Source organism: Triturus cristatus, chromosome 10 (genome assembly GCF_964204655.1).
Source record: "Triturus cristatus chromosome 10, aTriCri1.1, whole genome shotgun sequence".
Taxonomy (NCBI): Eukaryota; Metazoa; Chordata; class Amphibia; order Caudata; family Salamandridae; genus Triturus; species Triturus cristatus.
Genome location: NC_140593.1, coordinates 1034569214 through 1034591091, shown reverse-complemented (window position 1 = coordinate 1034591091; position 21878 = coordinate 1034569214). Strand labels below are relative to the sequence as shown.

The 21878-nt window shown below is 43.6% G+C and overlaps 1 protein-coding gene across 5 annotated transcripts in view; it reads right to left on the bottom strand.

Moving 5' to 3' along the window:
* The window catches only part of LOC146796486 (acyl-coenzyme A synthetase ACSM3, mitochondrial-like), a 411246-nt gene that overhangs the window by 169419 nt on the left and 219949 nt on the right, over positions 1-21878 (bottom strand). For 3 of the 5 annotated variants that reach the window (XM_085629088.1, XM_085629089.1, XM_085629090.1), the window contains exon 8: positions 1547-1670. The exons of the other annotated variants lie outside the window; for them this stretch is intronic. In XM_085629088.1, the coding sequence (XP_085485214.1) occupies positions 1547-1670 (124 nt within the window). The remainder of the gene's footprint in view (positions 1-1546; positions 1671-21878) is intronic. 5 annotated transcript variants of the gene reach the window in all.

Sequence of the window (21878 nt, the reverse complement as noted above, 5' to 3'; positions counted from 1 at the left end):
ATTCTCTGGATATGTGTTTGAAGGTGGTACACAGATGTCAATATATTTGCAAGGCAAAAGTAAGAGAAATTTAAGTGCTTAAATTTGAGGGAGTGTGGTACGTGTTTGGAGGTGGTGAAGTGACAGAGATGCAAGGAAGTGCATTTGGGGAAGAGTGAAAAGTGGATGCTGAAGAGGAAAGAGTGGACAACATATGCAGAAAAAAAGAGGACACTTATCTAACATAAAGCACACATAACTGAAGGCCAAAACTCCTTCCACAGACCTCAATGCTTTTTGATTCACAGACTCACAGTTTCAGAATTGAAACATTTCCAATGTTTATTATTTATAACAAATTGTTGTTACTCATTTATCTTAAACAGCTAATACCCATTGACAAAGCCAATCGTACTGACAGGCTTTAGGTGTATGTCAGTTGTTGTGTCATTTATCTGGCTACAATTACTTCTCAGAGAGAAACCAAAATACCAGTCAGGTGGCACATTCTGGGAATCACAAAAATGTATTTGGCATGTTCCTTTATAGAGAGCCGCCACTATTTTCATTCCACTTAAAGACCTGTCTGCACATATTTCCATATGACTGGTTGCAGCCAGCAGCTGTGGGTGCTTCTCGAAGTCTGGTTAGAGCACATTTTTCCAAAGTTAATACTGCATGCAGTGCAAGACAGGTGGCAAGCATACATTTTAAAGGGCTAAAGTAGTCATGCTGTACAATTTACACATTACAGTAACTGTTTAACATATTATATTAATGCAGGAAGATATGTGGCATTTTTTAATGCATTTATTATTTCAAGACTATACGTTCCCACTGCTTTATAAGACTTGCTTTATCACTACATTCCTTTGCTTTAAAACGCACTATTTGCATATCTTTTTTAAATTTCTTTCTTAAGAGAGGGACTCACCCTGGACCCCATCTTCATCCTTTGAACTTGTTCACATTGCTTGCTATATCAAAATCACGCCCACCATTTACGCACACCACTTTCAAACGTCACCATCCGCCACTGCACTGGTCCCTCCATTATTTTCACAGTTCGTTCTTTTGCTCTCTCTCTCAATGTGCTTCCAGAGGAGGGTAATTAAGTTTTTGTCACGTCAGCCATACCACTGACACTACAGATAATCATCGGGAGAAGAATATGTTTATGCATGACCACGTACTAACAGTGATCCGAAATCTCGTCACTGTGTTTAAAAACCTTAGATGTTGGTCCGCTTGCTTCGTTCTGGATGAACATTAAAGAGATTTTTCTATTACTGTGTTTACCCAAGTATGTTTGTTATAGTGGCTCTATTTCACCCCTTTCCATGTCTCTTTTCAGCAAATGTCCCATTCTCATTGGCCTGGTTGGTAAATGATTTCTACGATCCTAGGGTGAGTTAAAGTTGTAATTAGGAGTTTATCTATGTTCATCATTACAAGAAAGATATAGGAACATTCACTGATTTAATGCAGCGTTGTAGTGTATATTCTGTAGCTGCTATTTATACTATAAGCTTGCCATGTCCCAAAATACACGAACAACAAAACATACTGTCTCTGTCTGCCCGTAGCCTTCATAAATGTCCAGCCCAGTACGAGTCTTCCACTCTTCCACCACTTGAGGGTTGATGGGCTCGCCTGCACTCACACAGTGTTTTAAACTCTTGAACTGGTATCTGAATAGGAATTTGAAAATAAGGCAATCTTAGGTGTGGGTGATAAGACTACATTTTCAGAGTTCATTTTTACAAGTATTGTATTACCAAATAAATGCATGTATTGCTGTGCACTGCAAGAATGTGAAACCCATTTAGGTTAATGATCATCTAGACAAATTCACAAAATGAGGATTACGCGCTATGTCTCGTGTTCTTCTAACAGTAGTAACTACAAAAAAATTCGAAGCTCTGCAAAGCTTATAATGTATTTAGTAAAAAAAATATGGAGAGAAAATATAAGCAATATCTCAGTGTAAAGGGGAATGTAATCCATTGTGGTATACTTTGGACACAGGTACTTTCCTAATTAGAGTTATTTTTCGTAAACTGAATAGAAGATATTTAAAGACTTAATGACAATGGTCACGACCAGTGGAATTATGCAATTCTGTGGCTTCTGCTTTCATTTTTTTTTTTTTTTTTTTTTTAAATTATTTTTATTGCAGGAATTAGTAAATCTTTACATAATCGGCCAGCATTACATCTCAAGCCGGAGCGTTGAAACCCAACCCTCCGATCCCCTCCGGAAGTTGCTTACACAGCCGTTCAGCCCACAACCCTGGGGTCGGGCGGCGAAAGTCCGTGGGGGCTCAGGAGGTTGTCGAGGTCGGCCCGGAGGATTCGTTGTCCTTCATCTGCTTTTCTCTGTGGCTTCTGCTTTCATTGCCAAATAAAGGAGGTACCACAACGGCCACAAAATGGGCCAATTAATTTGAAGATTGCAACAAAAAATGTTGTTTCTAGCCTTTGCTTGATTCATAATCTAGATAGCCTCGCCACATAATTTCTGTACGGATCTATATTTATAAATACACATATGGCTCACACTCGCGATAGCCAGTGTACTGGTATGGGTAGATCTAATTTTCCATCTAAAGGCCAATTGACGAATCTGAACAAAATATTCAAATCACGATTAGGCTGCATCTGGGCATGTCAAATTGTGTGCAGGTCCAGCAGGGGGGCTGTGGAATGAATCACCAATGTATTGTGAGGCTCCGAGCGGTGCATGGCAGGGGAAAGAGTTATAGTTTGCATAGCTAACTGTAATTGGTCAATTTCAGGAGTAATTAGGTAATAACTTCACTTTTTACAGGGAATTAATTTTAATCAGACTTTCTGAGCAAAGCAATAACTCCCCCTTATAGTGTTTTAAGTGATTTTTCTTTGATGATGTACTACATCCGACTACCAAGGTTTTATTTTCACTATTTCAAACATTCTGTGCATGGCCTTTGGCTGTATGCAGCTGGGGTTGCCACAGGGCTTCAGAGTCCTGTGCAGCGAAACCTTTGCTCTATCAATAGTTTGTTGCAATTTAGGCTTAATGTGTTATGTGATACAACTCAGTGAATGTATGTTTGATGGTAGACATTTACCAAGTCATTTTGAGCTAAAAGTGATGAAATTAATGCAATCAGCATCTGTACATGTTTAGTTTTTGCTCCCATTAGGAGCAAGAGCTCCAAATGTTTTTCCTGTCTGCCATTACTTCTGCGCAGTGGAACAGTTACAAGACGCCTAAACCAAGTCCAGTAATCAACAACATTGCTTCGTCTGGCTAGATATTGGTTTTGGCAAAGGCATGTGAGAATTTCACCTGAATCAAATGATCTTAACATCCTTCTTTGCTACCTCCTCTTGCTTTCAAAGCACAGACTTGACTTTATATGGGTGCCGAGGTGTTCTGTTGATCACTATCGTATATATTCCTTTTCTGCATTATTAATCTGGATTTTTTGCCTTTTTGCTGAACCCAATTGTTGCTGGCTGTTGACCTCTGTGCACTTTACCTCTGCTAACAAGTAGTAAAGGGCCAGCGCTCTCCCTTTTAACATGATTGGATTGACACAACACTAAATGACATATTTATCATACCTTGAAGACCCTAGTATATGCTGCAAAGTGTGGACTGGACTTACTCTCTTTTGTACCCAGGACAAAGCAGCAGGCTCCAAGGGTCATAAATCTGACCTGCTGTTCAAGCTATAGTGATTCAACAAGCTACAAGAGAGCTCCTACTCTCAGCTTTCCTGCTAAAAACCAGTGGCTTCCCCAGGACCTCGTCCAACAGCCATCCAGCCTTGTGGAACCCTTTTTGGCTGCATCTTGCTGCTTTGCCTCACTGAAGATTTTTTACCTCTGTTTTTGAGACTAAGACCCTGATTTAATGCTCCGGGGGGGCCTCAGGCAGGATTCCTCATTTCGGAGGTCGGCAGTCTAGCTGCTACGGCCTCTATGCTCGCCACTCCTCTTAAGGAGCGGGTGAAGCGGCCCGAAGCGAGACAGTCTAACCCTTGCATTAGCGGCTCGGGTTAGCAGGTAGAGGCTGCGACGTGGACACTGCTTTTTAAAGTTATTGTGAATTTAGCGATAACACTGTTTTAAAATTGTTTTAACTGCTGATTTGCCTATTTGCACAGTACTGGGGAAAGGAGCTGTGTTCAATGCTCCGGGGGACCACATTTGCCTATCTGCACACACTCTTAGAAGGGAGCTTTCTTTAATGCTCCGGGGGGACCTCAGGTGGGATTCCTCATTTCGGAGGTCGGCAGTCTAGCTGCTACGGCCTCTACACTCGCCACTCCTCTTAAGCGGACGCGCGCAGCGGGCGTGCCGATGGCGCGCCTAAGGCAAGCCCGTCTGCGCCTGTCCACGCCTGACTGGGACCAGGACCCTTGGCTCCCTAACATCAGGTAAGCTCTCCTACTCATCCCAACAATTGCACCTTCTTAGAGAGTTTTTACCTTCCAAACGTTGCCACTTAATGTCGCCAGTCACTAGTTGCAATACATGTCCCCACTGTCCTTTTGAGTATAGTTCTTTAATCATGACCCTGGCTGAAAAAATCACTCATAGGGCTTTTAAAATGTTACTTCTGAACTGTCGCTCTTTACCTAAGCACTGCATTGAACTTTGTTTACTTCTTGAGGAACAAGACCCAGATGCCTTGTTTCTCACTGAAACATGGCTCTCCAGCACTACAGATCCAGCGGTAGTTCAAACCCTGCCCCCTGGTTATCTTATTCAGAGACAGGATCGAGAACTGGGCAGAGGCGGGGGCCTAGTTATCATCTATAAAGACAAATTCAGTTGTCAAATCTCAGCTAGTCTGATTCCTGACTGCGAAAGCTGTTTTTTCACACTCAGTTTTTCGCCTAAATGTACATTTTCTGGGGTTCTTATCTATCGGCCACCTAGTCCTATTGGCCAATTTAGTAGGGAGCTCCCAGAAATGTTTGCTAAACCATCGAGCTCCTTTTCCAGTTTCTCTGTACTTGGTGATCTCAATATTCACTTTGACCTGACATCCTCACCCGACGCTGAGGCAGTAACGGAGAACTTTGATGCATTAGCCTTGAAGCTTAAAGTGACTGGTCCCACCCACCAAAAAGGCCACCTTCTGGACCCTCTTTTCTCTAAAGGTTGATAGCCTCGTAGTGGAAGAGCATATTCCCATGCCATGGTTAGATCATTACGTAGTCCCCTTTGTTTGGACCCTACAGGAGGGTGGTCAGCCACGGGAAAAGGTAAAAATGTGGAATAGGAATTGGGTGAGATTGTCTATTGATTCCTGGGCATCTACTCTGGACAATATGAGACCTGTTCTAGGGAGTGATCCGGAATCCGCTAGCAATAAAGTTAACCAATGGCTGGAGTCGTCATTAGACACCATTATCCCTAAAAAGTGGACGACCAGCAAAAAAGTTGAGCACTGTGCGCCTTGGTACTCCCCCAAACTTAGAGAAATGAAACAACTATGTAAGCGCCTTGAGAGAAATTGGAGAAGGGATTTCTCCACTACAGAGAAAACTAAATACAGAGATGCCATTAAAGCCTATAAGACAGAAATTAGAACTGCCAAATGTGGCTATTACGAAAAGATAATTTCCGCTGCTGCCAACTCTCCCCGGGAATTTTTTTAAATAACTAAGTCCCTTTTGAAACCACCAGTACCCCCTTCTGCCCTCAGAGGATAAAGGTGGATGCCGCAATAATTTGGCACTGTTCTTCCATAAGAAAATTGAAGATATTTACTCCACCTTTCCCCCCCTAGTAGTATCAACAAGGACTGATATGTCCGGGAACCCGTCCCAACTCCCTGACCCCATTATTGACTCAATCACCCCCATGGATATCAAAGTTCTAAAAATGTATTTTGACCAGCTGAAATCTGGCTCCCCGTGCGATATCGCACCCCCCACCATTCTTAATCGGGTCTTCGATTCTATCGCCCCTGTGATCCTGGAGCTTGTGAATACCTCCTTTTCCTCGGGGATTGTCCCCTTCTCCTGGAAACGGGCCATGGTTAGAGCCCTACTGAAGAAACCTACCATGGACCCTGAAGTTTTTGCAAACTACCGCCCAATCTCCCTCTTGCCTGGGATAGCCAAAATAAGTGAAAAGTACATCAACTCTGTTCTCTCTACATTTCTTGAGAAAAACAAGCGTTTACATCCTTCACAAACTGGCTTCAGACCCAATCAAGGCACAGAGACGGCCTTGTTAGTGGTGATTGAGGAATCTAGGACAATCGATCCGCGGCTATTATACTACTCGACCTTAGCGTGGCCTTCGACACGGTCAACCATCAACTCCTGGTTGTACAACTAAGAGAAAGTGGGGTGACGGGAATGCTTCTTAAATGGCTTGAATCCTTTTTGACAGATTGGCCATTTCAGGCCTTTGAGGATAATGTCGTCTCTGAGAAGATGCCTCTGAGATGCGGGGTACCTCAGGGTTCCTCCCTGAGCCCCCTGCTTTTTAATGTCTATATGCGCCCCCTGGCTGAGGTGGTCGAGCCCTTTGGATGACACCCAGCTGATTGTGTCCCTTAATCCTTCAGACAATAATGAGACCAACCTAGCACATTGCCTGGAAAAAGTGTCAGAGTGGATGGATGGCTCTTTTCTATAAATTAAATGCTGCTAAAACGGAACTGATGTTTCTGGGCAAGTCCCCTAACCTGAAGTTCAGTACATTCTGGCCGAAGTGCCTAGGTTCGATGCCACCCCCCAAAGATCATATTAAAAGTCTCTGGGATGGTTGGACCACAATCTGAACCTTGGGGAACAGGCGCGCAGGGTGGCAGGTACCTGCTATGGAATCCTTAAAATGATTAGAAGGATTCTGCCCCTCCTGCCCTTTAGCGCTAGGAAATTGCTGGTACAAGCCCTGATCCTCTTGCGGCTTGATTACGCCAATGCCATCTATCTAGGCGCCCCTGGCTCTACTATCAAAAAACTTCAAATGGTTCAAAATTGCGCTGCACGACTACTGATGCAGGCCCATAATCGTGAATCCGCTAAGCCTCACATCACCTTTTTGCATTGGTTGCCAGTGGCCGAGAGAATCCAATTTAAGGCGTTGTGTATTGCCCACAAGTCTCTTTCGGATAGTGCTCCACCGATTCTCCGTGCCATCATCCCCCGGTATCTTCCAAAAAGATCATTGCGCTCTGAGAAAAAACTTCTCGCAATTGTTCCCAGAGTTAACCGGGTGCGGAGTGGTGGCCAGCGTTTTTCCGCCATTGCGGCAAAATGTTGGATTCAACTACCAGATCCTATTCGTCTCGAACCCAACCATCTACTGTTCCGCAAACAACTGAAGACCCTGCTGTTCCCTTGAATCTGCTGTCATGTCTCGAGTTAGGCTTTGTCTCTAGCGCTGGGAGGCCTTTGGTAGCCATGCGCTTTACAAGTGTATATTCATTCATTCACTTTTTGGCGGGCAGCCCGTTTCCCCGTCAGGGGAGATCGTGTAAATTACTTCTCCCATGGTGAGGGGAACATTAAGCAGTTGTTGTCACTGCCCCTCCCCCAAGGTTTTAATGGCTGAGACGGGCAATGAAAATTGACCTCTAATCCCGCCCATCTAAATTTGGTGGGCGGAATTAGAGGTCTACCTCTAACGGTCCTTACTGAATAGGGCCGTCGGAGGGGTCTAATCAAGGCAGGGACGGAGTAGTCTCTGCCGTGATTAAACCTATTTAGCCATATAGATTTTGAGGGTGTACCATATTCTTGGTGGTACAGATACTCCATTGCTGATGTAATGGACTAGTTATACTGCCAAGTTTATATCTGGCCCTAAGTCCCAAGGTAAAACTCCTGACCTGGCCGCACCTGGTTTCTGTATCTGACTCGCGATCGTGGTCAGCCTCAAATCGCATCTGAGTCACGGTCTACCTGGACCAATTAATTGCAGGTGGCACTTAATGCTTTTTGTGCTATTTTGATATCTCTGATTCCCGATATTGGGTTTTTGTTGTTTGGGTGGCATTCGTTTATTTAAATTTACTCTCTTTTGGTTTGTGATTTTTCTTTTTTTATTAATGATATGGTACTGCATCCATACTTTGCACATTGCCTCTAGGTTATGCCTTTTATGCTCTGGGTCATATCTACCATGGAATAGAGCACAGGTTAATTTAGCTACTTTATTAGTTCGCCCTGACAATTATTGTTATAGCTACTTAAGGTGGGTCATCATCCCCTTAACTAATAACCCAATTTGATACAATCATTACAAGAAAACATGTTTCTCTGGCACAAAGGAAAGCCAATCCATAACTAAGGAAAACATTTTCAAGTGGATTCTAATGTATAAAAGGATGTATTAGGATCTAGTCGAAAAAGTCACTCAGCTTTAAAATCCACACAATCAGATCAAGAGCAGCCAACAATTTGCACTTCTTTTGAGGTGCCTCTGTACTCAATACTCCAGCTATACGTGTTTGTCTCTAAGCATTATTATCTAGCTCCAGACTTTAAAAACGAAGGCGAAAATTCCATAATGTGTATTAAATGTCCACGTATCACAATGTGGTTTTGGAATTCAAATAGGCCTTTGAGTTGATAGTTGTACATCATTAACTTCAGGCTCGCAGGCGTGGACACTGCAGAATTTTACCTTTGCCTTTATTTTTAAACAACGAGGAGTTTTAAAAATGACGTCTTCGTGCTGGTGTATCTGGAGCCTGATTGCTGCTGGGACTGCGAGGTCCAGGGTGCGCTGCTGCCCATTGTGATCGAGCACACCTGGACACTCTTCCCGGCTCCTCCTTCTCCTCTCTTGCCTACATAACGCCTCGCGGCCCCCGCTTCGCGGGAGCCGCTCGCAGGCGTGGACACTGCAGAATTTTACCTTTGCCTTTATTTTTAAACAACGAGGAGTTTTAAAAACGACGTCTTCGTGCTGGTGTATCTGGAGCCTGATTGCTGCTGGGACTGCGAGGTCCAGGGTGCGCTGCTGCCCATTGTGATCGAGCACACCTGGACACTCTTCCCGGCTCCTCCTTCTCCTCTCTTGCCTACATAACGCCTCGCGGCCCCCGCTTCGCGGGAGCCGCTCGCAGGCGTGGACACTGCAGAATTTTACCTTTGCCTTTATTTTTAAACAACGAGGAGTTTTAAAAACGACGTCTTCGTGCTGGTGTATCTGGAGCCTGATTGCTGCTGGGACTGCGAGGTCCAGGGTGCGCTGCTGCCCATTCTGATCGAGCACACCTGGACACTCTTCCCGGCTCCTCCTCTTCCTATTTCAATTCCGCGCCTACTACCGCGTTGCGGGACGCGTTGCGGGGCGTAGTCCGGGGCGAAGCCCGGGCAAAGGGCGGGCCCGTTTAAGCCCGTTCAACCGGGCCCTGTCCCTTTGCTCCACTGTCTCGCCGCGCCTAAGGAAGTAAGTCACTATGGACACACGGAGTAAAGTAACGAGATCCCAACCGATAGTATCTGGAACTTTGGATAATTTTATTATCAGGGCGAACTCTGTAATTCAGGGGGAACTGAACATGCTAGAAAGGCGCTTATCTGATGGGATTGCCAGTACGCGCAGGTCATCTCTGGGTATAATCGCATCTGCTGGCTCCCCTTCAAACCTCGATGACTCACAAGCAGCATTGATGGACAGTATCGATCGTACAATTGAATCTGTATTATGTGACCTAAGATCTGGCTCTCCCTCACGTAGAGATACTCTCCAACCCATCCCTGAGGTTACTGATCAGACTACGCATTCCCGATTGCCGGACCTGATGTCAAATCGAGCACAGTACATTGAGGAGGGTGCTGTCCCAAAAAGAAAACGAGTGGGGGCCACCAAGAGAGGGAAAAAACCCAGACTTGACAGACCTCAGACCAGCACTGTTAATGCATCCATTCCAACATGTACTAGGCCTGCCCAAGTCAACAATGGCATTTTCAAACCCCCATTGGAACAAACCTTATTGACGTCTAACACCCCTATACATGTCTCTGATTGTGACTTGGAACCCGACGAGGGCTCTTGCCGACTTACTGACACTGTAAATACTGCTATTAAGGGTCTTCTTATTTCACTGATTGCTAGGTTTGATGCAATTGACATTAGGCTTAAGGAAATAGAAAGGGCCATTACAGCCCCTGCAAACGTACTAGAGAGCAGAGCCAAACCGTGTGCTGTATGTGAAGCAAGTAAAGCGGACTCACATTTTCCCCCCCTTCTCATTCCCTCAGGTTCCCCAAACTCACTTCAAAGGAAGGAAACCCTTCCACTTGAAATTCGAGATCCTATGCCAAGTATACCAGATCCTACACCAAACATTTTCCTGTCGATATCCTCTGCCCCTCAACATACATCCTCCGTGCCTGCCCAATGCCAAACACAAACCCTAACTAAGAACTCAGTTACAGTACCCAACCCACAATATGTAGACTCGGATCAAATTCCTAAGGATCCAAGAGCCAACACTAATTCAAATATGGCTTTAACAAACAGGAGAAACATAATTAATCTTCCACCAGAAGCCTCACCCTATGTTGTCGTTTTAACAGGCGTTCCGGAACTTACTAACTCATCGCCTGAATCCTATGCATCTTTAAAAAATAAAGTCATTAACTGGCTCAATAAGCATAGGCCTCTCCCCCCAAATATTAGGTCACAGGTTCTAATGGTTAGAAGGGTTCCTTGGCTGGGTAGCACCACAAAGAATATCAAGGGTGACTGTATTTTGGTCAATTTTAGTAACCGCCTAACAGCTCCCTATATTCTTAATTGGACAGGTAGTAATAGTACCTCCCTTATTAACTCTCTACCTCTGTCTTTTTTCTACCCCCCAATTCACACTTTTTTCCAGGATGATATGGATGACAATTGGTCTAAAGTTGGGGGCAATGGGGCTAGAGGTAGGCCTAGGCGTTTCCATTTTGATGAGCCTTTGTGCTCTGGCTATTCAACCTTCAATAGGTATGCCTGTCTTGAGGATGTCGATTGACTTCCTCAGGAAGTCTCTATTTCTGTTCCATCCCCTGTAGTGCTTCCACTTCCTAATCCCCAGCCCACTTCTCCTGCTCCTATCCCTGTTCCTACTACCACTCCTGTCATTCCAAATTTGTGCGAGCCTTCCGTTTGTAAAACTTCCGTAGCTCCTTCCAACTATATAACAAAACACAAAGTGCTCTCATGGAATATAGCCGGTTTACCCAGCAAACTTGATTGCCCAATTTGGGGAGCCTTCATAGATCTTCATCAAATATGTTGTTTCCAAGAAACTTGGGCAAGACAAGATTACCATCGATTGGGTTATGTTACTTATTCAATTCCGGCGGTGTGGGGTGGCCGTGGCCGCCCTTCTGGTGGTTTGACTATTTGGGTTGCTACTCACTTGGGATGTACTGTTACTAATTTTGAAACTGGGTCTGATGATATTCTATGTTTGATACTAGATTGGGGCTTAGATAATAAACTGGCGGTGATTAATGTATACGCCAGACCCGTGAATTTTTGTGCGGAATCCCGTGTGATCGAGGCCCTTTCTAATGTCTTAACTGGAATACCCGACCATATAATGCTTCTCATAGCTGGTGATTTTAACTCTCATTTTGAACCACTTGAGGGCCTGGTGGACCAAATAAACCAAGAGGAGGACGAAATCTGGAATATTCCCCAGGTTTCAGGCCCAATGGCGAGGGCCTGGACACCTCTGGCTATCCAGATTACTTCCCTGACAATGGTCCACTCTATTAGGGCTTGTAATGGACGAACCACCTTAGACAATCCCCCTAAGCCCACATTTAATAAGCCAGGCAGAGAGGCTAGACTTGATTATATTTTTCTCCAAGCCAAGGAATGGAATAGAGTCCTTGATTTCCAAGTCATTCCAAGGGGGGAGAGCGACCATAATCCTCTTATATTGGATGTCTCCCTATCTGGTCTGTGCCCTCTAGATTTAGCGTCACCACCCAACATGGAGCCATCAGCCTCAGCCACTCTCTCAAATAATAAGCGGAGAATTAAATGGACCAAATTGGTTCGAAATCAGAAAGAATTATCCCAAGTTTATGCTGTAGCTGCCTCGGTTCTAAACAACATAGTGGAGACTCTAGAGCAGTATTCTCCTCCAAACTATTATGAGAAATTGGCTACTGTCCATCAGGAATTGTTTCATACGCTGTCTGGTTTATTTAATCCAACAGTCCCTTGTAAAAAGAGATCTGTAAACCAGCCCAACTGGTATAACAAGACCTGTAGATCGGCCAAGAGCGACCTGCTTGATGCCATAAAGAAGAAAGCCTCTAGGTCTGACATTCAACACAAGAGACAGACTTATAGATCCCTGATACACTTTGCTAAATTGGAATGGGCTTCTGAAAATTGGGAGAATTTAACATCTGCCCTAAAATCTAGAGATTCACGGAGATTTTGGTTGATTGTATCTACTGGCACAACCGAACCTCCTGCAATTATAATTAATAACATTGCCTCAGAAGCCTGGGAAACCCACTTTAGCACTCTTTATAGGGGCCCGACATCTGCCCTAGCGAGCTCACTATATGCAGTACCAAGTCAGGACCAGGCAAATTTCACGCTAACTGAAATCCTGCTTGCAATTTCCCAACTTCCTGCTGGGAAAGCACCAGGCCTGGATGGGGTACCAGGTGATTTGTACAAACATGAACCTAGAGTGTGGGCACCATATCTTACATTATTATTCAATGCTATTCTTGATGGGTTGCCTGTTCCCTCTACATGGCTAGGCGCCGAAGTCGTGCCTATTTTCAAAAAAGGGTCCCCCTTGTTACCAGGGAATTACAGGCCCATTAGCCTGATAGATGTTGCACAGAAACTTTTCTCGAGGCTGATCCTGGATCGTATTATGGAATGGGCCGAGGCCTCTGAGATTCTGAGCAACTATCAAGCTGGCTTCCGTAAGAGCGTTTCCACATTTGATCAGATTTTCAGGTTGTGTATGCTCTTCTGGAAAACAGTAAAGATAGAGGGGGGCTCCCTGTACACGGTCTTTGTCGATCTCCGTGCGGCTTTCGACCTAGTTCTCCGCACAAAATTATGGACCGTCTTACAAGATTTAGGCCTTCCAGGGCCTCTCTTGCACATACTGGTGCGCCTCCATACTAACAACTATGCGAGGGTAAGATGTGGTAGAGATGGTAGCCTCTCACCTAGTTTCCCTGTCGAAAGAGGGGTAAGGCAGGGTTGTGTTTTGGCGCCCACGCTGTTCTGCCTTTATGTAAACGGTCTCATTTCTCATTTAAATGATGTACCCAATAGAGATGCTCCACGGCTTGCGGGTATTGGCATTTCTGCCATTATGTTTGCCGATGACACGCTGCTTTTAGCTAAGACCCCTATGGGGTTACAACGTGTCTTGGATGGCTTTGTATCCTTCTGTATTGACCGGGGGTTGGAGAGCAACACGGCTAAGACCAAATTTATGATCTTCAACCCCCCTAGGTCTCTTCGTCCTAATCCCACCATAAATGGAACCAGCCTAGAAAGAGTCCATACTTTTGAGTATTTGGGTCTAACTCTCAATGAGAAAATGACCTGGTCCCATCACCAGACAAAATCAAATTTAAAGTTAACTCAAAGGGTAGGGGGAATCCTGAAATTATGGAACCAATCCATGACTCACCCGATTGGTCCTCCTTTGGAAATTTACAAAATGCAGGCTCGTGGGGCTTTAATTTATGGCGGCGAACTCTGGGGCATTGATTGTGCCCCTGAGATTGCCGCTACGGAAAACAAGTTCTCACGGAACTTGTCTGCCCTTCCACCTAGCACGCCGTTGCTTCCCTTGAGGCTCGATATGGGACTGAGACCGTTAAGGGAAGAACTAGGTGTGAAGCCTTTAACTTTTTGGAGGCGTCTTTGGACAACCCCTGAACTTTTGAGCTATCGCTCTGAACTTATGGAACTCTACCTTCACCCAGCTCTGGGCAAAATCCCATGGCTCAACTATGTTAAAAATGAATTTATTAGGCTGGGCCTACGGACCCACTGGACAAATCCCCTAGAGGCCTGTGCGACTATATCTCGCAAAGAACTTGTTGCACTATATCATAATTCTAATCTCTCGGCATCTCTTGCAAGCGAGAATTTGGGATCAATGACCACTACTTTTGTAACTATTAAGGATCATTATAGATTGGAAACAGTCCTGAACGATATAAATCCCGTCGTCTTGAGAAAACTATTTCTACAATGGCGATATAACGCACTCCCAGTTAGAGCACTCACCAGTAAATGGCACCCTCCTACCTTAAAAAATTGCCCTGCATGCTCTAGTGAGCTGGAGGACGATATTCATTTAATGTTTTTCTGCCCTATGTACGCTAAATCTAGGAAGAAGTGGATTGCTCCTATTTGTAGGAATTGGGGCATTAGACGACATTTAGATGCCTATAGGCTGCTGAAAAGTGATTTATCTTCTTCTACTGTTTTTGCTATTACCAAGTATCTAGCAGCAGTATGGTATATCAGAAGAATTTACCTGCTGAAATGAAATGAAAAATTGCTTATCTGTGGCTAGGATTATGCTCCAATTTTCCTATATTTGCAATTGTATTCATCCTAGTTTATAGTTGTATTATATTATTATTGTAAGATTTTACTTTTTAAGACAATTTGTGTTACTTAATGCATTTGTATGTTTTCTTTTATGATTCCCTGAATCGAAATAAAGATTAAAGAAAGATTAACTTCAAAGACTGAATATGGAAAAATAGTGGTATTTTGTTGAAACTGTTTCTATCAGGTCCTTTTCATTATCCTCTCTTGTGGCATCTTCACAAAGAATATATAAGAAAACGTTTCTCCTACCGAGCTTTTTACCATTTCAACCTTTTCAAAGGAAGACAACAAGCATTTTGTGTCTATGTAATGCAGCATCTGGAAAAATTATAAAAAATTTGTAGTGCATTTGGATTTCTACAGATATCCTTTATAAATGGGATGGTTGATCACAAATGTATTTTTATCATTGGTTTTTTACAGTTTAGATATAAGTTGGGAGCTAAAATACATGACCGACACAGAATGCTGCAAAGCATATTAGGACATGTAATTTCAGTGCTGGTGGATGATATGCTGACTGACTGACTGAACTGAAAGTATTTATAGAGCGCACTACTGCCGAGGCGTCTTGGTGCTGAGTGAAAGTGAAGAAACAATGACCAACATGTTCAGGGTTGGGAAAAGAGCCATGTTTTAATTTCCTTTCTAAACACAGATCTGCTAGGTTGGAATCTCAAATGTGTGGGCAGTGAGTTCCATAGTTTGGATGCTAGGAAGGAAAAATGTCTCCCCCCACACCTTGCTTTCTTTATCCTTGGAAGTTGTACCAGACCCAGAGAAGACGATCTTAAAGATCGTGATGGTACATATCTAGTAAACAAGGATTGCACTTCCTTCGCTCCACCACCAAACAGGGCTTTATGCATGAGACAGAGTGTTTTAAAATCAATACGTCGTCTCACTCGAAGCCAGTGAAGCTGTTTTATACTGGTGGATGTAGGATGATGTTTAGGTAGTTTAAGCAGGACTCTTGCTGCCGCGTTTTGAATTGACTGGAGTTTAGAGAGTTGAGCTGCACCTGCTCCCGGATAAAGGGCATTGCAGTAGTCAATTCTAGCTAAAACCATGGCTCCTACAACTGTTTTTCTCATAGAGAGAGGGATAAAAGGAAGAATCTTCCGCAAGCCCTTTAACATGAAGAAGCAGGCTGATGAGACTTGGTTGATCTGAGGAGCCCAAGTGAGGTCCTTATCAAATATAAGATCAAGGTTCCTAGCCTTGTTGAACGGAGTCGGACAGATGTCAGCCGCAGTGGGCCACCATATTTGGTTGCACACAAAAATGTTATGTCCAAACTCTACCACCTCGGTTTTATCTGTGTTGAGCTTCAAAAAGTTGGAGCTCATCCCGGCCATCAAGGCAGAGACGCAGCTGCAAAATTGGGCTGCCGTATCACCCACTGACTGTGTTACAGACACTATAAGCTGTGTGTCATCAGCATATGACACCAGCGTAAAGCCGTAACTTCTTATCAATCTGGCCAAGGGGGCTACATATATATTGAACAGCGTAGGGGACAAGGCCGACCCCTGTGGCACTCCACCAGGGAGTGTGAATTCCTCAGATTGATAGCCATCCCAGAGAATTATTTGTTCCCTAGATGAAAGGAAATAGGTGAGGAGGGCGAGTTATGCTAAAGTTATTAAATGCCAGTTTAATAGTTATAGATACTTGAGGCTAGATGTACTAAGATACTGGTCGCAAATAGTGGTTGCAAAAGGGGGACAGAGAGCCAGAAAAAAGATAGCTACACACTGAGTGAGCTCCAACAGAAGTAATGTTTATGCACATGAATTGTCCACATACCGTTGCCATCAGCGACCGAGGTGACAGAGGAGCGGTAATGCTGTGAAAAAGCTTACATTTGAGATGCAAATACTTGCAAGACGTGTGGCTCAGCTGCAGGCACACTGGGATATTTAGTATGGGGTTGTGTTAAGCTGACATTCTGAAGTGAAACGCATGACGTTCATTAGTTGGTGACTGGAAAAAAGGTTTGTACATTCACCACTGCTTAGGATATTGCACACCTTTCCTAATAACATAGAGTTATAATTATAGAAAATAAGGCGGCTTTTTAGGGTAGTGGCAATATCTAAGAAATGTATATGATGGAAATGAACTATTGCAACAAATAAGATATAAAATACAAAGAAATTAGGTAATACGTTCTGGAAGAAATTGGGCTATTGGTTGAGAAGAGTCGAAGACCCACCCAGGCAAAAACCACAATTGTTGTCAGGGTGAACTACAAAATTCACTAATTTAACCTGTGTTTAACCCTCTGGTAGCTTGGCACAGAAGCAGTCAGGCTTAACTTAGAGGCAATGTGAAAAGTCGTTATGCAGCACACAACCAATAATAAAGGGAAAAAAACAACAACAACAAAATTCCAAACCAGTTTAGAACAATAGAGTGTATTTTCATAATAAAATGATACTACAACGACAAAAATCCGATTAGTAAAACTGGGGATATTCCATTTTGAAGTTTTAAGTGAAAATATCACCTAAAAGCACAAAGTGCCACTTGAGGTCATCTGGTCACGCTAGACCGTGGATAAGTCACAATTTTAGGCCTACCATGAAGGAGTGTGGCTCGGATACAGGGTCCAGTTTCGCCCCTTTAAAAAGTTACTTTCTCAAATCCGATGCAAAGAGTTCCATTTCTGGCTGGTGGATGCTGAGCATCGCAGATTGTCGTCGCTATGGCGCACAGAGCAGGTCGGGTGTTGCAGACGGTTGTTGCTGCAGCACGAAGAGCTGGTCGAGTATTGCGGACGTTAGTTGCTGTAGCTTCGCGTTGACTGTTGGTGCGGAGAGCAGGTTTCACCATAGCTTCGCTTTAACGATCATTGTGGGTGGCAGAGTACTGGCATGAACTAGTCCGTTTAAAGTCGCAAAGAGCCCAAACTTCAGGATTTTCAACTTTTCTTGCAGGGGGAGCATTCTCTGATGCCAGCAAAGGAACCAGGACCTGGGGGAACCCTCTTGGGGATAAGGACTCACTCCAGGAGAGGTAACAAAAGGACTCAGGCAGGTCCCGTTGCAGGTCTGGGCTAGTCCAGTTACAGCAGGTTGCTGGGGAGTTGAAGTGAGGCCTCTGAAGCTTGTGTCGGTAGGTTGCAAAGGAGGTCAGTCAAATCATCCTTCGGAGTCACTCCGGGTAGCCTGGGATGAAGAGAAGCATGTCCAAGATTCCTTTTTAGACAGCAGTGCAGTCCTCTGCCAGCAGGGCACTACTTATGAATCTTCCACAGGTCCAGGCATGTTCTGATGAGGGGCTTTGGCGGTTCAATATTTATACCTAGTGCCAGCCTATGTGTGGAAGGACTTACTGTCCTACCCCCACAATTCGTTCTAGAAAGTTCTTCCATTTCCCTTGGTCATGGCTCCAAACTATCTGGGGGTGACAAAAGGCGGATCAGGCCTGGTGTCAGGTTCCTATGTATGTGCTGTAGGCAAGGACTTTTGAAGTGCAAGTGAGGCTGGCTACTGCTCTTCCCCAGTCATCCTGTCAGGATGGCCCACCCTGTCTCCTAAGCCCCCTTTGTGTTACTGTCTGTAAGTTAATACAGAAACCCCAACAGCAGAGCCCCACTCTTTTAAATATCTATGTGGCTCCACTGGTAGAAGTGATAACATCTTTGGTTTCGATGTCATCTCAGATGCAGATGAGACTCTGTTTGTCATCACAATGGGACCTAACCCGGACTCTACTGAAGAAAGATTTTGTGATTGTATGGAAAAGATCGCCTCTTGGATGCAGCTCAACTGTCTTCAACTAAATATGAACAAAACAGAGATTGTGATCTTTGGAAAGGCCCACTCTGTGTGGTCTGAGAACTGGTGGCCCCAGTATTTGGGTCCAGTTCCCACCCCGAAAGAGGAAGTGAGAAACCTGGGAATCATGGTAGATAAAAACCTCTCCAGGAGGGAACATGTAAATGCCATCTCGGGTTCCTGCTTTGGAATTATGCACCTCCTCAGGAAAGCATTTCAGGGGCTACCACATCAGTCAAGAAGATCCTTAGTCCAGGCTCTCATAGTCAGCCGTCTGGACTATGGCAATGTACTAATGGTCGCTATGAATTAAGGCCTGTTCTCCACCAAACTCCAGGTGGTTCAAAAAACTGTGGTCTGTTTAGTTTGTCGTCTCACACCTCGATCGCCCTCAGGACCCTTTCTCAGGGCTCTTTATTTGCTTCCTATTAAAAAGCACTCCTTGTGTAAACTTATTTTTTGGTACATAACTCCCTGCAATGAAGTGGGCTTCTCTATCTGCAGGGCAAACTGCAGTTGTATGCCCCCACCCAGAGTCTTAAATCCAGCGACAAACTTCTGTTGCATTTTCGGGGTATACCCACTACCAGGTGCGGGGGTCGTCCATTTTCATGCTTGGCCACCCAGGGCTGCAATCAGCTTCCCCCACATCTACGCGCATGCACTGATTTTAAACAATTTAAAAAATCTCTCAAAACATTACTTTTTGTATCTCCAGTAGATGCATATATTTATTTATTTCAATATTCCAGTCCCAACCTGTAGAGCTACAATAGAGCTGAGACACCGTACTCAGGGTGATACGTTTCACTTAACAAGCAACTTTACCATACATAACATTACAGATCTCAATACCCTTGCACAAGTCATGTTGGTGAGGTCGAATCTTGAAAGGATATGGACATTTTGAGAGTTTTTCTTAAGTTACTCTACGAAGATCTGGGCCTGTTTAGGGAATCTGCTAACAAGATTATGCTTAGGAAGGGTATCATCCTTGTAATTTATAGGGTCAAGAGGGCTAAAGGAAGAGCTTATCTGCCTTGTTAGGATTCTGATTACAAAAGTAATTCAATGTCAGAGTAGTTAGCACCTGTAGTTTTAGCCACCAAACAGATCTGGCCTCTACATGCGTGTAAGCTTATGTAAATTGAACTGTACAATGTGGGCAGGTATTTTAAACAAATCAATAATGAAAATACTTGCTATGCTGGGGCCACAAAGGAGTTGAGATCGATTCTCCCCAGATCACCTTCCGCACTCAACCCTCCCCCAGTGGCCACAAATTTAGAATTACTCTCATAATTCTGGCGAAATCTGCTGAGAAGCCAAATGAGTGACGTTTTCCAAGCACTGTCAACCATAAAACAGAAGAAAACTTGCAGCTTGTTGGCAGAGTGCAAAGGCCACATGAACTTCCTCCAAAACATTCAGCACAACCTCTTCAATGTATCAAATATTAAGGAATGGGATTCTCAAACTCCGAATGCTGCCTGAGAATGTTCCTGCTTATTCTTGAAACTCCACTTCTTAATTTCAAGTTAAGGTAGATGGTTTTGCAGCAGAGGTACTCCTCACAAGCAAAGTAGGAAGTTAGTCTTGGGAGAGGCTGTTCATATAAAGTACATCTACAATACCTCTAACGTACCATTGATGTAAGATAAAATAGTAAAGACATTTGTCCCTCTGTTTCTCTTCTATAAAATGAAAATTTTAATACACACATGAAACCAGGTGAAATAAGGGAATAAATGTAGCAAGACAATTACATCCCAATTGCTAATGTTGCATACGGGTTCCCTTCTTGTACATTCTCTTGCGTCTGATGCCTCCCTAGCAAATTGCTCACCCTTAGGGAATTTTTTTATACAGACACACACCATGAACCATAAAATTTAATTTGAGTAGGGATTATCAATATGTTGAGGCAAAGCGATTTTCCCAGGTTCTTAAATTTGGTCAAGAGTGGAAGTTAGGATTCAGTTGCTGGTTTCACCTTACTAAGATCTGCATCTTGGTCATTAGACCATACATCTCTGTTGCCTAATCTGCTCGCACTCCTTTACCTGGTGATGTCAAGAGCAGCCACGCCTCGTGCAGGTAAGAGCGGTGGGGCCGGGTGGGGTTGGGGGATTTTCGACGGACAATGACGAGGAAAAACCTGCATGGACCGCGGCTGGTCAAGAGGATAAATACATTACCAGGTGTGTGTATGGAGTGGGAACGGCCAGGTATTTAGGCACGATTTTTCTCTCCAACAAACATCCCAGGGCATGGAGAGAAGATGGATACTGTTGTGCTCAGCTTGGCCTAGACTTTAGAATTTTACCACAAAGGCATGTGTAACAAAATCCACTCCTGTTTTAGTTTAAACATGCGCATGTTATGAATGAGGCTAAAGTAAAAGCGCAGGAAAAATTCCACATGAAACAAACTGAGTGGCACAAACTCAGCTAATGTGGTGCTGCCAAATTTAATCCATGATGCAATATCCTGCATGGCCTTATTTTCAGCATATCACCAAATCCACTTGTACCAAGACACTCCAAATCTCACATCCTTTGTAAAACCAAAGGTACTTCCCAATTTAGCATATGCCTCTTTAGTTTGCAACCGAATGTGCTGTTTTTCAGAAAATAATTTAAAAAAAAGGCTGTGATTAAATTAAAGTGATGCGCTGTCAAGAGTTAGCTGGTAAATATGCAAGTGATTTCCTTACTTACACACAATTTGATATTCAATATGCAAACAATGGTCACAAGCTCTAACCAGTAGCTCACATTAAATTATTTAAAAATTGAATTAACTTATTTCAATTAGATCAAATCTGCTACAAATGGTCTCACAAGGTTGTAAATGTTTCAAGACGTAAATTTATACTGACATTTTTTTTCAAAGCGTACAAAAAAACAGATACATATTTCAGTATAAAAGAACCCACAGCAACTGGGGTTTACAATTGATTTGTTGTTACAAATACCTCATTGTCACTAATGTGGACACCTATTTCACACAATATATATAGCAGGAAAATGTAACTGATCAAACAGAAAACAAATCCTTAAGAAAATAATTCACAAGGAAAATAGGTGTAGTTGTCGACGTTTCGGTCTATATAGTACACATCAGTTAGACCATCTGAAGGAGGGTATATTTGAATGCTGAATGACCCTTAGAGTTACATGAACAATTTCAAATTGTAGTTAAATCCATTAAAATGTGTCTGTCCGACATCGGAGAGAAGGCTACTAAATAGCTACCACTGTTTCAAAGATCTCCATGTAGATTGATTCAATTATTTCAGACCCTCCCGGAACGGCCCTCGTGGACCAGATTATTCAAAATCTAGCGTTCGTCTAGAAAATACGTGGGCACAGCACTATTGACGTACCGCTGTCTCTGCATGGTCCTCTTTGAAACAGTGGTAGCCATTGTTGTTTTATATTGACATATGTATCAGTTTTCTGTACCCTTTGAAAAGTTATTTACAATATAAATTTACGTCTTGAAATATTTACACACTTGTAAGACC